We start from the raw sequence: 16,640 nt of genomic DNA on the forward strand, positions 1-16,640 counted from the left end.
GAAAAGTAGATGGTCAATGAAAAAATAAGTCTTGACCTATCCCATGGTCACAGAGGCGGTGGGTCTAGCAGACAGAGCACTAGGCCAGGGGTCAGAAGACTTGTTGGGTCTTAGTGCTGAATCTGTCACTCACTATCAGGGGTCCTCAGACTTTTTAAACAGGGGCCAGTTCACTGTCCCTCAGACCGTGGGAGGGCCGGACTATAGTTTAAAAAAAAAAACCTATGAACAAATTCCTATGCGCACTGCGGGCCCGGGACGAGTCGGCTGCTAAGCAGGACAGGCAGCGGCACCCGGCGGGCCGGATAAATGTCCTCAGCGGGCCGCATGTGGCCCGCGGGCCGTAGCTTGAGGACGCCTGCACTAGATGCACGACCTTAGGCAAGTAACTTACCTTCACTAGGCCACACGGGGTCAGACAGCTATCCCTAAGGTCCCTTCCGGTGCTAAGATTCTAGGGCTCCGTGATGCCAGCCTTGGGAGTCTGTGCTGTCACTACCTGTGCCTGCCATGTAGCACGTACTATATGAATGTTAGCTATGTTATTGTGCTGTAAATGCATGATTCTTGCCTTTAAATGGAAATGCGGACTCATCCTCATTGTAACAATCAACCATTTAAAAGCAAATTCTAAATAACAGAGCATAACCATAAGCGATGAAGACTGGAATTTCCGCTGGCCGCCTCAATGAGCACAAATGAGTCAAGTTGGTGGGATTTTTTGTTTGTTGTTGATTCTTAGATTTAAAACCCAAGCGATAACCCTTCCTATATACCTCTAACTGGATAAATGGTTCCATCAATAGGCTATATTTTGAACTGCAATGTAGATAGGTCGCGTCCCCCCCCCCACGCCACCCCCCCCCCCCGCCCCCGCCGCGACCCCATCCCACTAAAAATTTTGATTCAGGTTGGGACTGTAAACTGGAATTCAGGGTTTGGACTATCCAAATATCCGCTGCCTTCTTCCCATAACATATATAAATGCTTTGGGGGAAAGGGGTTGTCTACTGTGGATGAAAAGGGGTCACATATTAAACCTGACAAGTTCAGGGGAGGCCTGTGTGGTGACCTTGCAAACTCAGAGACCTAAAGTAACCACAAAGGATGGTCTGAAATTAATACTTTTTAACTAAAAGCAGTTATGGTAGGTAGTCAAGTCCTAGGCCGGCATATAAAAGTCAAAAGTCAATCTTTACCCTAATTGAGCCTGTCTATTGTCTTTTCACAACTACGCTAATGTATGATAACATATCTTTGGAATGTCAAAATAATGTTCCTTTTTCTGGATCCCTCAAAGCACAGGCACCACTCTGGGGAGACCACAAATCCCCTCATTGTTATTGAGTTAATTGTTGACTGGTAACTACCCTGCACCCACCTAAGTCAAAGAAGTATGTGTCTATCATTTCACTTTTTACCCCATCCCAGAGGTTTCCTCGCTTTGCTTTCTCCCACCTCCCTAACTATCACCCATGGATTCCATGTAACCCACCTAGGTCTCCTCTTTTGATTGTAATGTGTAAAACAATATGCAAAAGTGCCATGCTTTGGAGCAGTGGTCGGCAAATTGCGGCTCGCGAGCCACATGCGGCTCTTTGGCCCCTTGAGTGTGGCTCTTCCACAAAATACCACAGCCTGGGCGAGTCTATTTTGAAGAAGTGGCGTTAGAAGAAGTTTAAGTTTAAAAAATGTGGCTCTCCAAAGAAATTTCAATCGTTGTACTGTTGATATTTTGGCTCTGTTGACTAATGAGTTTGCCGACCACTGCTCTGGAGCATCATCTCAATGCATTGAGATTTTCCTTCCCAGCAACTGTCGACTGTTTGGCTCAAATAAACTCACCAAAATTCTCCATAGGTTTGAATGTTTCTTACGTTGACACTATCAAAATGGTAAATGGTATTCAGTCTTGAGTTCCCAAATAAAGTTAGTCAATCTGGATGTAGGAGAACTGTTAGTACCCGCCATAATCCCTCAGGCCTCACCTCGGAGCTGGCCAGCCCACTTCCAGCTACCAATCTGGTTAACTTTCTATCCAAGAGATTTCTCCGAAGACACAGAAGCCCACTGGCAGCCAGCACGCAGGCTGGACGTGTGTGGAAGTAACAGCACCCTCGCCGCAGCCTTCTTCCAGGGACGGAACAAATGGATGTAAATACCCAAGCCTCACCCTCTGGCAGGATAACTCTCAGCCATGAGTTCTATATCACTTTCTAGAGTTTCTCCTCTGAGTTTAAACTCCAATCACCCACAGTGTAACTCGCTTGATGAGAAAACCATGGACTCCCTGTCTCACTTCGCCACTCCCCTGTATTTTGTTTTTGTGTTGTTTTGTTTTACATCTCAAACTATTTTCATTCAAATCTTTGTCCTATGGTTGGTTAATGGGGAATCCAAACAAAAACAATGGGTATAACCTAATTAATTCTTTTAAGTTTGCGTAATAAGCATTTTCAACTCTACTCATGAGTAAAATATCAGGTACAAGGTATTTATAGCCAAGAAATAAGAAGAGAGTCTAAAAAAAGTCAAGAGCATCAAAAGCAGCAACAAACCTAAGATGTGGGAGAAAGTCAAAACTTGCTGGGGTCTTTCCTTCAGATCAAACTCACCAGAGTCATAAGAGGTTAGTTTGACTTTCTCAAGAGATAAAAAATTACCTTCCCTTCAGTACATATGTATTCCAGAAACCTCTAGGCTCCCAGAATTTCCTTTTGTTTTGTTTTGTTTTTTGTTTTGGGGGAGGTTTTTTTGTTTATCCTCACCCAAGGATATTTTTCCATTGATTTTTAGAGTGGAAGGGAGGTGGAGAGACAGAGAGAGAAACATTGATGTGTGAGGAAAACATTGATAGGTTGCCTCCCTCACAACCGGAGCCAAGGATCAATCCTGCAACCAAGAAACGTGCCCTTGACTGGAATCAAACCCATGACCCTTTAGTCCGAGGGCCAACACTGCAACCACTGAGCCAAACTGATTCGGGCCAGAATTTCTATTACCTGCAATTATTTCTCAGCTCCACACAGCAGTGGCAGGTTAGCTTCAATGGGCTCCTATCCAAGAAGCCTGCAGATTTGTGCCCAGAGGTCACGCTCAGTCTCAAAAGGTCCAGGTTTCTATTGCTCTTGTAGACGATCCATGAATGTACAGCAGGCATCCTGAAGCTAAATCAGACCTGACCTTCAGAGAGTTCTGGGTGCAAGCTAAACACAAATCAAACCCTATGGCTATGCCTAAGGAGGAAAGTAGCAGAAATACTGCATATATTAGAAAGCATTGGTACCAAAGGTATCAATTAGGGTCCCAGCAGAGAGAAGAACTTAATTAAAAAAGAGTTTAATTAAAAGGCTAGTCACAGAGGTGTGAGAGGCTTTAAGGACCAACCAGGAATATTGATGCACCCAGAAGCCAGCACCAATGAGACACTGCCAATACCGCCAGGGCAGGAAGTGAAGTAGAGAAAATACTGTATGGAGTCCGCAGAGTTGGAAGCCATGAAGGTCTGGGAGATGTGGTTTTAGTACCAGAGTGCCGGGGTTCTTGTTCCAGCATTAAGAAAGGTTCAGCAATCTGGAGAAAGGCTGTGTGTAGATTAAATAAGAGTCCAAAGATGAAAGATAATTTTTAAAAGCATTGGGGGTCAGAGGAGCTTCAGCTAAAGGAGCTAAAGTTTCTCCTTGTCTCAGGACCCTTACTTTTTATTAACACAATTTGTCGTAAGGCAAGATGGAGATAATACACTTCAAAGGGTAGGGTACAGAAGCATTGTCAGATTGGGGAATAGCCTACAGCTATTCAGGTGTTTGGCCAACAGGAGGCAATAACATGTAGATTAAGAGGCCCTGAGCTGTCTGGCAGCAAACACTCATTCTATTCAGGTTTGGGGGAAGTGCCTTTCAGCCATTCCAACAGATGATTACATATGTGACTCAGCTCTTGTTGAGTCCCCAAGTTCCATCAACCTTTTGATGAAACTCTTGTAATTATGACATGCTGGAACTGGCTTCCAGCACCAGAGGAGGGAGGAATCCAGAAGAAACACAACAGGTTTTCTTCCCACTCTCCTCCGACCTCCTTCTCATGCCGCCCCTGCCCCTGGGTGGAACAGAAAGAACAGAGCAGTTTGAGTGGCGCAGCCGCCAGCCCCAAGAGCACGGAGCAGGGTAGGGGGAGCAGAGAGTGGAGTGAGAAGCAGGACAGCTACACAGGACCCATCAATGTGTGGGTGCAGAGCAGGCCATGGGGGAACCCCACTCTTGACATGTCAGACTTTGCAGTCATTTCGCTTGTTTTCTTAATACTTAGCTCATCTTTTCCATCACTTTCTTAGGGAAAATAATCAAACACCAAGAAAAGTGAAAGGGCTTTGGAGTGAACATGTGTAAACTCACCACGTGGATTCTACCATCAATGCTACTGTACCTGCTTCACCACCTACATACCCAGCACTCTATCCCTCTCTCCACCCACCAGCGAATCTTACTTCTGATGTATTTCAAAGTCAAGTTCAGAGAGCAGTATACCCTCCCCTAAATACTTCGTCATCATATCCTTTACTTAGCTTTTTTATTTGCTATTACAATGCAACTCCTTTTCAACTCTTTATCCACATATACGCAATAGAGCTGAGTATATGCCAAGAGCTAAATATATGTAATTGGTGAATGGGTCAATCAATTTGTTGCTTCAATTGGGCCGCCCAGGAGCATTCGTTTTATCAGGCATGTTGGTCCTTTCAATGGCAAAGACTGCAGAAACCTTTGCAAATACTAGCTTTTGGCAGCTTTGCCTTCCAGGGATTACAGAATTGATCTTTGTCTGCAAGCCAGGGTCAACACAAGAACACCGAAGAGGAATGCTGAAGGCCCTGAGGACTGTTTCCTCCTGACCTCACAGCCAGATCTCATCACGAGAGATGGACTGCCTTCATCCCCTCCTGCATCCCGACCTTCTCAGTCACCACCAATGCCATTCCCACGCAAGGCCCAGGTTCCTTTCTTTGGATCTAAAGACAGATGGGGAGGGAGAGGAATTGAACATTAGACTGTTTTACCTCCTCACTCCTCCCATATTTTGATGTATGAGTAGTAAGGGTATTGCCTTTGCTTCTTAACCTCCAAGACATGATAAAAAGCAGGTCTGAAGCAGCCCCACATGTTACTTTAAGCTCTACCTGTTCTCCGGGTATCGAAAATGACATATTTCAGAGTGTAGACTCAATCAGACGCTCCTTAAAAACCCACAATTCCAATAGCCTCTGGCAGCCCAGAGGTAGGATTGAAATTACATACTGATGCAGACAGACTCCTGGGCCCTTTCCTTCTCTAAATCACACTGCAGTGCGGGTTTTCAAATGTCTGCTCAGGTTAAGTAAAAATGTTCACACATGGAAATGACCCGTTTTCTGAATTGTACTGGAGGAAGGAAATGAATTTGGGAGCTGGGAGCAGGATCAAATCATTCGCACGATGTTCAAACATATTTTCCCCAAACGAGGCCATCATTTTCCATTCCATAGCTGTCTGGGAAAGGCTGGCAGCATGGGAGACACTCCACCAGGTGATGGAGGGGACACCGAAGTGAAGACATCATCGTACTTTCCTTGACAAAGTTACAAATCTAATATCTGGGTCAGATACACTGATAGCATGACACAGGCAGAACGGGAGAAGACAGGAACGGCTGCTGGCTGGGAGAGGGCATGAAGGTTTCACAGAGCAGGGGATAATGGCGCCATGCTTGGAAGGGTCATTGCATCTGAGGGGAGGAGGGATGGGCGAAGAGTAGGTCCATGGAACAGCAAATGATCTCACTAGGCTGGATGGGATACAGGTGTATCCAGTGAGAAGACAGGAAAAGTAAGTTGGGGCCATATGTAACAGACCTCAGATGCTCAGCTTTAGCGTTTGGAAGGCAACAGAAAGCCAGAAAAGAATTTTAAACACAAGAGTGATGAGAACTGCATTTGGGAAGACCATTCTGGCAGAGAATGGTTGACTCAAAATGGGGGGAGAGTAGACATCATAGAAGTAGCATCTTTTACATGCATTCTCGTAATGTCACAGTAGAGAAGGTAGCTATGGGAAATTACTGTTATTCGAACTGCTAATAGCCTCTTTTGGGGAAAGGAGCCATACAGCTGATACTTGAAAATCTGTATCTACCACAGTGGCTACATAAAAACATGTGACCTTAAGTCTTCCTTCTTGGTTGTGTACAAAGTCCAAAGCAAATGTTGGCTATTTTTATTAAACTCTAAGCTGACTCCAGGTCTTTCATCAATGACATGAATGTTATGACTGATCTAGACACTAAGAGTCTTCTATAATAATGTAAAATTAAGGAAATTAAATTCTTTTCAATTCCATTTTCATAGGAGCCTAAGTAAGCTCAGTTATACATTTGTGTCAATGCTGTCAGTATGTGAGGTTGTACCAAACATGACAAGCTATCAGCTCTCCAATCACATAGGCTCTATAAACCTTAATGTCCTACCTGATATGGACGGGCTCTGAAGCGCCCATTGTGACCAAATGTTTCAGTACTTTCCTAGGAGCATTTCCGTCATCACGTCATCTCATTTATTTATTACGTAAAACCCTTGTGGCAGCTATTGTGAGCCTTACCTTTCAGGTGAGAGATCAAAGGTATGAAGAGACCAAGTACTCTATCAGAGGTCAGACAGCCATAAATTTCAAATTTAAACCTAGGCCTGTTTATAGGATTCTTGTTACCATTCCTGCAAGCTGAAGGGATGTGTGTTACATGTATAAGTTGTCGTTAAAATCCATCAATTACTTTAAAATAACTATCAAAAGAATGCTTCCTTGTTCAACCTAATGGTTTACTTATTTACACCAATTGGGAACTCCTAGAACCTCACAGAGATGTTTAAGAAACTCACGGAAAGCCCTGAGACTTGAATGATGCCACATTGAAGTTCCAGTAAATACGTTTGCCGCTAACGAAGATGGCTAAATGGTGGCGTGGCGAACGAAAAGCTTCAGGCTGAGTCATCTGGGTGGTCGTCTATAGAAGACCCCTGGGGAACTCTAGCACTCTCCTTCAGGGACCACAGCTGTTTCTCAACTGCTAACAGCAAAAGCCCCTCAGGCAACATGTATTTGCAAAATGCACGAACCTGCCAGGACTCGGAGTGAAAGCAGTACCAGTTCATTCTAAACAGCGCCCATGGTACGCAGGGACCCTGCCAGGAAAGGGTGGCGCGCCTTGTTGGCAAGGTCCCTGCCGGTCCCTCCGGGCTGCAGGGCTAGACTCAGCACTCTGCAGTGACCATGCTCCGCCCCATCAGCTGCAGGAGCACCTCTGGATTGATGGGAAGCCACAGGGCCGGGATTAAATGACCTGGGTTCATGTCCTGGCTATGCCTGCTTCCTCTTTGCTAAATCATCCACTCCAGACTTCCTAGTGGGGCAAGGGTTACAGGACATCAATTCTCTGAAAGTGCTTGGAAAAGGGCAGTGGCTCCGCTAAAAGTATCCGTTTATTTTCGCTGGGGTAAGTCCACATCATCTTCATCCCCATCAAAGTAGGCTGTGGTATCTCAAAAAATATTTTTCATATTTTCAGATGCATCTCTCACTGACTAAATCATTCTGCCAGGAATATTCTCTTTTATTATGGGGCACAAATAGAAAGAGCTTCTAGAAAAACTGTGTGTGTGGTGGGGGGAGCGGGTTCTGGTTGTTGCTGTGCCTTAGGAATGTTTTCTGCTGGCCTGGCCAGTGTGCTTAGCTGGGTGGGCATTGTCGCCGGTTGGATTCCCAGTCGGGGCACATGCCTGGGTTTCAGGCTCCATCCCCAGAGTGGGGCGTGCAGGAGGCAGCCGATCCATGATTCTCTCTCATCCTTGATCTTTCTCTCCCTCTCCTTTCGTCTCTGAAATCCATAAAAATATATTTTTTTAAAAAATTCCAATGGTAGGACCAGCAAACCAGCTAGCAGGACCAGCAAATAAGCCTGCCATTTGTTAGGCAAGGGATACACAGGCCTGTGTGGAGTGCAGCTCCTGCTGGCCTGTGCATTCTTACCCTGTAAACATTGAAGGGAATGTATAACCTTCCCAGCTAATCCCACATTTCACCAATGAAAACATTATGTCTACCATGATTTGTGCTAATTGACAAACGCTCTGGCTTGGATTTTTGATAACATCCCTTCAAGTATTTCCCCAGCCACCTTTGAGAGTGGACTTCATTACAAAGTTCTCCAAACAGGAGCTAACCAGCCCCGGAGGGTGGGTTCCTGGCTAGCATGTAGGAGAAGCTAGAAGCATTTAGCCACCGGTACCACACACTCACCCACCGAGAGATTAAAATAGATGTAAAATCTTACGCTGGAGCTAGTTTGTCTCCTGGATTACTGCAAGCATTAATTAAGCACCCTTAGGGTAGAGATTAAAGTAATTCACACAGTGACTGTTAAAATAAATCACAAACAATAGAACAGGCATCTAATTCACAGCCGTCATCCAATTTACTTATGTCTCTGCTCACCATAAGCATTACGAGCAAAGGATCATGGGACCTATTCCTAAGTGTAAGATTAGATCAATAAAATTAGCCATCTGTCCAAGGAAGGTTTTAAACTCAGGTTGTCTTTAAGTATTATGTTTCCAACTGTCCAGATGTTACAGAAAAGTACCTGCTGCTACAACTCCTTCTGCACAATGTAAACCATTAACGGGCTAATATAAACGTATGGCACCAAGAAAAATAAATAGCATTAGCATTGCCTTAAATCTGATTCAAGATTTTGGATGCCCTGTCAGCAAACACCAGTGTTAAGATTTAAATTGCTCGGATCTGCAGAGTCAGACGAAGACAGAATCTGCCAGTGTCTTCAGGGGAGTACAGAACGAAGAGAATGGAAATGAGATCAAAGCTTTAGAAAGTGTGTCCTTGCTTGTTCCAGTTGGCTAAGGTAATAATAATTACTATGATTGTTGTTAGATAAAAATATCCTATCTTTTTGTACCACCTTAGCTTTCAAAGCACTAATCTGCTTTATTTCCTTTGATTCTGAAAATAAGCTGGTGGGGTTTTCTGGGGTAAGTGGGGGATTTTTTTCAAAGCTGAGAAAATGCAAGAATCATTCATAGAAAAAGGAAGAGCCACTGGGTCTTTATCTTTCTACATCACAGGTAGAGGCTCAGGAATTACTCCTATTGACAGATTAATGAGCAAACATGGACCATTTCTTAGCTTTCTAGCTCTGTTGACATTTTCACCAATCCTCAGTCACACCTCAGCCTGGGTAATTCTCTCCCCTACCACCACCACCACCACACCCTGCAAAACTTGCCCAAGACAATTACTAGGCAGAAATCATCCATCACCCTTGGGGTTACTGGTTCTCAAAGAAATCCATTCAAGCAAGACCACACACTTGGCAGCCGCATTTTCCAAATGAAAAATCAAGGCACGCGGTTGACCAAAGAGTCCTTCTGATTTGTCAATGAATTTATCTGAAAATTTTTACAACTCAGTACAAATTAAATCACATGCAAGCAATCACACATTAACATGTATGGAAAAGGATAAAAGTGCATGACTTCCTAAGTGCCTGTGTTTATCAATCACTATGCCTGAAACATAGTCTTTCAGTTAACCTAGTCATTCAGGTTTTTTCCCGTTTACAGTAGATTAAACAATCCCTGTTTCATAAATATTGCCTTCAAGCTTCAGGCTTCTACCCCTTTTTAATGCCTTGGTACATGTACTGCCCCATTTAATCTTCCTTTGGACTTTAAATGGTGGGTTCTTTCGTTATCCTGTTTTTACAGATGAGGAAACTGAGGCTTACAGAGCTCATACAGCTTGCTCTCTGTCACCAAGTCACCAATAAAAAAAACGTCAGAACTTGAACCCAAATTTGCCGAACCTCAGAGTCAGTGCTCTCTCCCAAGCCTTCCTGCTCAGCCAGCAGAAACCAGCCATGGAGGCAGGGAGACAAGCTGGGGGGTGGAGTGGGCCTGAGCGAAGTGGGGAGGAGCGGCTGGTTAGATGCAGCTCGGCGTGGCTTTTCCTTAATGCTGCTGCAGGGTTTCCCTCTTTTGTGCAGCCATCTCTCCATGACAGGCAGGGGAAGCCAGGTGAGTAGGAGGACGGTCTGCTCGGAAGAGATATCCCTCAGGAGACCACTGGAGTCCCACATCCAACCTTCAGAACACCCGCAAAGAGTCTAAGCACGAGGCTGCCTGGTTACAGTACCGGTGCATGTTGTTGCTGGCAACCCACCTGGTGTGGATGAACAAAGTGGAGACTGTCGGTGGTGTGCAGAGTGCCTGGGGTAGAGGCACTGAGGAAGGGAGGCAGTGGGAGGAGCCCAAACTCTACTTTGTCAAGTCTCAAGGTGTGGACTTCAACCTACATGCAACAAGTCACCTGAGGTTCCTGTCAAAAAGGCAGGTGCCTGGGACGCACTTCAAGAATTCTTACCCACATGGAATTACTTGCTGGGGTCAGAGGCCTGAGACCTTCTGAGGTCAGAGACCTGCTCTGAACCAGCTTAGGAAGGTGCGCCCTCTGCTGGCAGCACTTTGATTTCACTTTCACCTGAGTGTCTATCCCTCTCCCCCATACCTCATTCCTCCGCCACCTCATTCCTCCGCCCATGTCCCCATCCCATGAGATCAGGGGTTCTTCAAGGTGGCAATGGCTTCCAGCTCATTTCATAAGGGTGGGGCCACACTCTGGTGTCCTTCTTCAAAACAGAGGTCCCCAACCAATGGAATCAAAGATGGGTCTGGGGGTTTCCCCTACAACTGCCCTGTGGGCTCTGTAGTATCTCCTCCTCCTTTTCCCTTTTCTATCCCTAAAACAGCAGGTGCACTTCCGATCCCTGCAGCATGACATGACGCGACGGAGACAAGTGGCAGGGGTCTTGGCCAGCTCCAAAGACCTGTTGCAACAAGACATTACGTCATTCATTTAGTCGATTGGGAGAGACGACAGTCCTGCTTGCCGAGTGGGTGAGGCAGGAGAATACAGAATATCACAGGGTAACCCTGTGTGAGCCGAGGCCCTATCTCAGCCTCAGATGCTCGAGTCCCTGTCTTCCAGAAATCTAGTTCTGACTCACCAGACCGCATTGGAGCTGTAGTAACCCGGGAACAGATGGACAATCGGTCCCCAGAGAATTCTAAGGCTATGAGAGCCCTGGCTCAGGGTAAGAAACAAAGACAAAAACACCACTCAGTTCTTTCCTGGCCAAGTCACTCTTGCGTGAGAAAGAATTCTGAGAAAGAAGTACTGCCTCATGTTTTACTACATTTACCCCTGACCTTGGCTTCTCTGACCCTTGACCTCTTAGAAAACCAAAGTGGGTAGAGGAGGGAGGAAGAGAGAGGGTGAGAGAGAGAGAGAGAGAGAGAGAGAGAGAGAGAGAGAGAGATGACTGGGCTTCTTTATAGGGATTAGATATGATGAAGGGCAGGAGGGCTGATGGAATGAAGCGTAAAAGAAAGATACTTCCGCTGTGGTCCTGGACTGAGTAGCCAGGTGCTGGGATGTACACACCGGAACACCTCGGAGATGCACAGGTTCGGTTCCCTCAGTAAAGCGAATATTGCAATAAAGCAAATCACAGTGCATATAAAAGTTATGTTTACACTGTACTGTAGTCTATTAGGTGTGCAGTAGTAGCATTATATCTATCAAAAAGTGCACATATCTTAATTTTTAAAAGTTGCTAACCATCGTCTGAGTTTCCAGTTAGTTGTAATCTTTTGGCTGGTGGAGGATCTTGCCTTCAGTTTGAAAAAAAAACACACACAATATCTGTGCAGCGCAATAAAACGAGGGGGAGCATGGTTGGTTGGGAAGGGAGAAGGAGGGACATTCAGAAGAGACGAGCCCCTCAGGCCCTGTGCTTTGTGCTTTGTGCTTTGGGAAGGGGATACTCTTATCCAATCTTACGGATAGAGAAATACAACGGGAAGTACAAAGGTAAAGATTAGAAACCTGCGTCTCCCTGATGATGACTGTGGAGTCCCAGGTCCTCCGGGGAAAACCTCACATTCTGAACCCTAACCTGACCTTGTCCTACTGACCCTGGGACGTCAGGCAAACCGGAAAGGAGGAAGGAGGGCCGGACCCTCCTGCGGTCCTCCAGCCCAGAGAGTTCATCAACACCGAGAGGTACCAATCCGCCTTTGGGAGCTGGTGTGGCTGGGTGCATGCTGGTCCAGCAGGTACGTCTGGCCTTCCCTTCCCCTCCTCCTGCCCCGCATCGTAAGGCTCACCTGCACTTCTCCGTGAGACTCAACGTAAGGGAGAAGTGCCAGAGATCACTCAAGAGGGCCTGGGATGATTTCAAGTTCAGCATCTGTTAACCTGCACAGTCCCTTACCCACCCTCAGCCCAGCTGTAAAATAAGGGCTTTGCATGTCCTTCCAGGTCTATGATTCTAATCTGTAATCTGAAAAGGAATGAAGGACATCCAATAAATGGCATTTCCAAGTCATGGGGGTATGACGGAGTGCTGGCGATCTTCAGAGGCCCCTTTTCTACCTCCAGGTACCCCAGTGGGCTCTCTAGCCCCACCCAAGCCTCACCCCCACCCCCCCACCCCACCCCCCGCCCAGGAGTTCAACGAGAGAAAGCAAGGTTACAGCCTAATTCCTGTGGATGAGGTCAGTAGACAGTAGCTTTCAGAACTCCCTAGTGGTATCTTTCACATTCTGTTATCTTTGGAGGCCTGGGTGCAATCCCAGGTACAAATGTTCATCAGCATTCAACAGGCTCCCCCCACAGAGCAGCAGGGGTAACCCCCTGCCGGGCTCTGTCTCTTGGAGGGCCCCTCCCCAGCCAAGAGGCAGACCCTCCATGCCAGGCTGCACACTCTGCCCAGGAGCTGCTAAGGACTGTTTCTGGTCCCAAACATCAGAGCCTGAATTCCCACACCCCCACGTACTAGTTGTGACCTTGGAAGAGATATTGAATGCCTCCAAGCCACAATTTCATCTTCAGCTAAACAGGGGTAATAACGGTACCACCTCACAGAGCTGTTGGGTTGATCAAATACATCTCAATGTGTGTCAAGTTCTTAGAACAGTATAGCAAGCACTTAATTAGGTATTATTATTTAATTTGACTTAACTTAAAAACTGTCATTTCTTGTTTTTCTCAGAAAAATGCAGAGGTTCCTTTATTAATGTTCAATTACAGAATTTGAACTGTCTTGGGGTGTCTCGAGAGAAGGTGCCTACGTTGGACCCAAATTAGACTCATAACTGAAGCTGCTACTTGGTTTTTTGTCACCAGATGTAGGTCGGATGGGGAACTTTCAGGTTGATTCTGAATACAAGACTTCTCCAGCAAAGCTAGACGTGTCAAAAGTAGATTTCAGTGTGAGGTGACAGACGGGGCCACCAAATAAAACAGCGCGCCACCTACATGGTGGCTACACTGCCTTCAAAGTACTGCCCACAACCCAATTTCTACTGGGGAAACAAGGCACAAAGACTTTCCATATGGATCCTCCCAGGACTTGCTGGTGTCTGGGGAAGATTATAAATTAGCTGGTTGCTGTTCACATCAGAGCCAAACGGGGCACATTCCGTTTTTAATCTGGACCAATTTTCCGGATCAAAAACTGGTCTTTCCGGGGGATGTAAATGAGCCCAGGAGGAATTTTTTTTTCCCCCCTGAATTTTATAAAGTAGCTGTCATTTTAATCGGAGCAGCTTTCCAACCTGACAGCCAGTGTCTGGATAAAATTATAAAGTAATGAAACATTTGTCTAAGCTGAGCATAGTCCAAACGCTCCTATTACCTCAAATTTGATGTATTTACTGGTAAGACGCTAACATGTTTAACAGGTGGAGTTTCCAATACCCAAACCCCATCTAGGCTTCAGATAAAACCGAAGAGGCATCTTCATGGCATGAACAGCAGAATGAGGCTCTGACTGAACCAGGTAGGAAATATTTCTAGGAGAGGAACTCCAAAAAAATACAAAAGGAAACATGATGGATCATATGAGCAGTGTTATACAGCAGGGTTTTGTAAAATGCTTTGTTTTAAAAATCTGCTTCAAGGCTTGAAATCCTTAAAAGAACATTGCATATACTGTTGATGGTTAAGAACTACAGATAGAACTACTATGCATTATTCAAAACTGTGAGTAGATGGTTTTATGTGAATAAATAAACCCAGAGAATGTAATTGGTCACGATGTGGTTACTTTAAGGAGGAAAGTTAGAAAGTGGCCCTTCTCTGAAATCCTGGTAGATGTATGCATGTGTGCATGTAAGAAAAGAAACTAACATAACATTACCTTGGATGGCTGCTATTATCCTCAGGATGAATTGAACAGTGGAAACAGGGAAATAGAATAGCTCATATTTTAAGTATGCTGCGAAATATGCTAATGTTCTCCATTCCAAGGCAGGTAGCAAGGTGATAACAGATACAGTCTGAAGAGCTAGGGTGCCTCCCAGAGCTGAACAGCAACAAGTCATATTGCCAAAAGGAGAGATCCTTGAACTGCGAACATATTTAAGCAGCCATATGGGAATCCGCCAAGGTTATTTCCTCTGCCCTCTGATGAGTTTCCCCTGGTTTGTCTCTTAGAAAAACACTATTTGTGAAGACGAACTGCACTTTCTGCAAAGTTTTGCAGGCTGCATTCAAATAAAGTTATATTGTTTTCCATTGTTCATAAGGCTTAATTAATCCCATAAGACAACCTTGCTTACAAAGTAAACTAAGAAAAAAAAAACAAAACAGATTTTCCAGAATTCTAAATACAGTGCCAACAAAGAAAAATAAAAACCGTTATGAGGGGCAAACAATGGTTAGAACTTCATTGCTTAGAATGTTTGACTTGGAATAATCTCACAACACAGGCCAAATCAAAGTAAACAAAATACTTTTTACCAGTGAAACCAAAAGAAATGCAAGTTATTATATTTCGAGTTCTCTCCAATTCCTTCTCATCGTCCACAACCCTGACATCTGGGTTGAAAGCTCAGAGCAAAGGCAGGAGTTCAAAACAAGATGAAATTCTGAGAGAGCATCCTCAGTCAGAGTGGAAGAGAATCCTGACATTAGAGGCCACATCCCTACACAGCGCGTGGGCTGCGCAGGGGGGACTCCAGGCAAACCTTCAGACACTTCACAGGAAATGGCTGGGCTCTGGACAATATGAATTCAATAAGATGTTTGGAGACACAGGAGGAGCTGTCTGCCTCTGCACAGTTGCAATCCTCCGTAATTGAGACAGCATGATCGCTACCCCCGCTCTCAGGTCTCTGGGATCAAATGCTGAGCCTTCCACCTCTACAGTGCCTGCATAATAGATCATTCTTTTAACAAACAAATATCCCTGGAACACCCCCCACCCCCCACCCCCCGGCCTCGGGCTGGGGGCGGGGGTGGGGAGGGCGGCTCAAGTCTTTTCTCAGCCCTGGGCAGCGATGAACCCAGTTAAACTGGCGCTGGTGAGGGGAGAGAGAGGCGGCGCGCGGACCGCTTAGCGTCCTCGCCAGGGACCGGGACCGGGACCAGGACCTGGGCGCTCCCGGCGTGGCGCCCCACCAGCGCGCAGAGCGTGTTACCTGCTTTTCGGCGAGCTTCCCCAAGCAACACGGAGCCGGATCGGAGGCTGGAAGCCAGGAGCAAGAGCCGGAACAAGATGCCTCGGATTAAATCCATTTCACCGCGGGCTCCTGCAAAGTTTCACCAAGTCCCGGGCGCACAGAAAAAGGGCTTCTCCTGGGGGGACGAGTAGGACGCCGGCCCCGCGGACCCCCTGGCGGGGTTGAGGAGGTGAGGGGCTGAGGGAGCTAGACCAGCAACCACCAGGAGTCCAAGGAGGCAGGACCGCAGCCGGAGGTCGGCGTGCGGGAGTGAAGCCAGTTGCCAGCAGCAGGGCTGGGGGGGGGGGGGGGGGCGGCGAGGAGGCGGGGGCTGCGAAGGAGGCCCGCAGGGAGGGACCAGCTGGCTGCGGAGGGAGGGAGGCTGGACCCGCCCGGGGATGTAATTACAATCGGGTGGAAGTGAGAGGGGCGGGCCCTGAGACAATTGACTGTTCGCCTACCTCTGGGGAAGACGGCCCGCCCATCACCCCCTCTAATGACCCCCGGCTCAGCCCTTCCCGGCTGGTGACCTAGGTGAGGGACGAGGTAGGGCAACTTCAGCCACTAGAGATGCTGGGCGGGAGATCAGTGACTGCAAGTCCCGGACCCTCGGCCGCGGTCCTCAGCCTGAAATGTTGCTGCACCTCCCCCTCCCCTGGTTGTGCCCCCCTCCAGCCGCTTCGCTCTCGGTGGCTTCCACCCGCCTGGGGACTTGCCCAACACCTCCCCAAGGGAGCTCTGGTCGGTCCAGCGCCCTAGGGGGAGTGAGAGGGGGAGGAGAGGGTCTGTGGTTTGCAGGTGGGTGAGGGAAAGAGGAAGAGGGGGCGGGGCCGGCCGGTCTGGGCGCTAAGAAGATAAATGGGACTTAAGACGCCGCAGATGGAGAGCTGATGCCCCATCACCCAGACGCCACCTCCGGGTGGAGATTAAGGCAGGCCCGGAGTTGGGGAGCGGGGTCCCCTGGCATCAGAGGAAGGCAACTGGAGACCCTTCAGGGGCGGAGATGAAACTCCAGGTTAAGCCCGACGCTGGG

At 47.0% G+C, this 16,640-nt stretch overlaps 1 protein-coding gene across 1 annotated transcript in view; it reads right to left on the reverse strand.

Annotated features, from left to right (window-relative positions):
* The window catches only part of EGFLAM (EGF like, fibronectin type III and laminin G domains), a 135,747-nt gene extending 119,971 nt beyond the window's left edge, over window positions 1–15,776 (reverse strand). The window contains exon 1 of the mRNA XM_080677919.1: window positions 15,587–15,776. Coding sequence (XP_080534045.1) covers window positions 15,587–15,683 — 97 coding nt within the window. The 5' untranslated portion in view covers window positions 15,684–15,776. The remainder of the gene's footprint in view (window positions 1–15,586) is intronic.
* Between the last annotated feature and the right edge of the window lie 864 nt (window positions 15,777–16,640).

This window comes from Plecotus auritus (genome assembly GCF_963455305.1).
Source record: "Plecotus auritus genome assembly, chromosome: 7".
NCBI lineage: Eukaryota > Metazoa > Chordata > Mammalia > Chiroptera > Vespertilionidae > Plecotus > Plecotus auritus.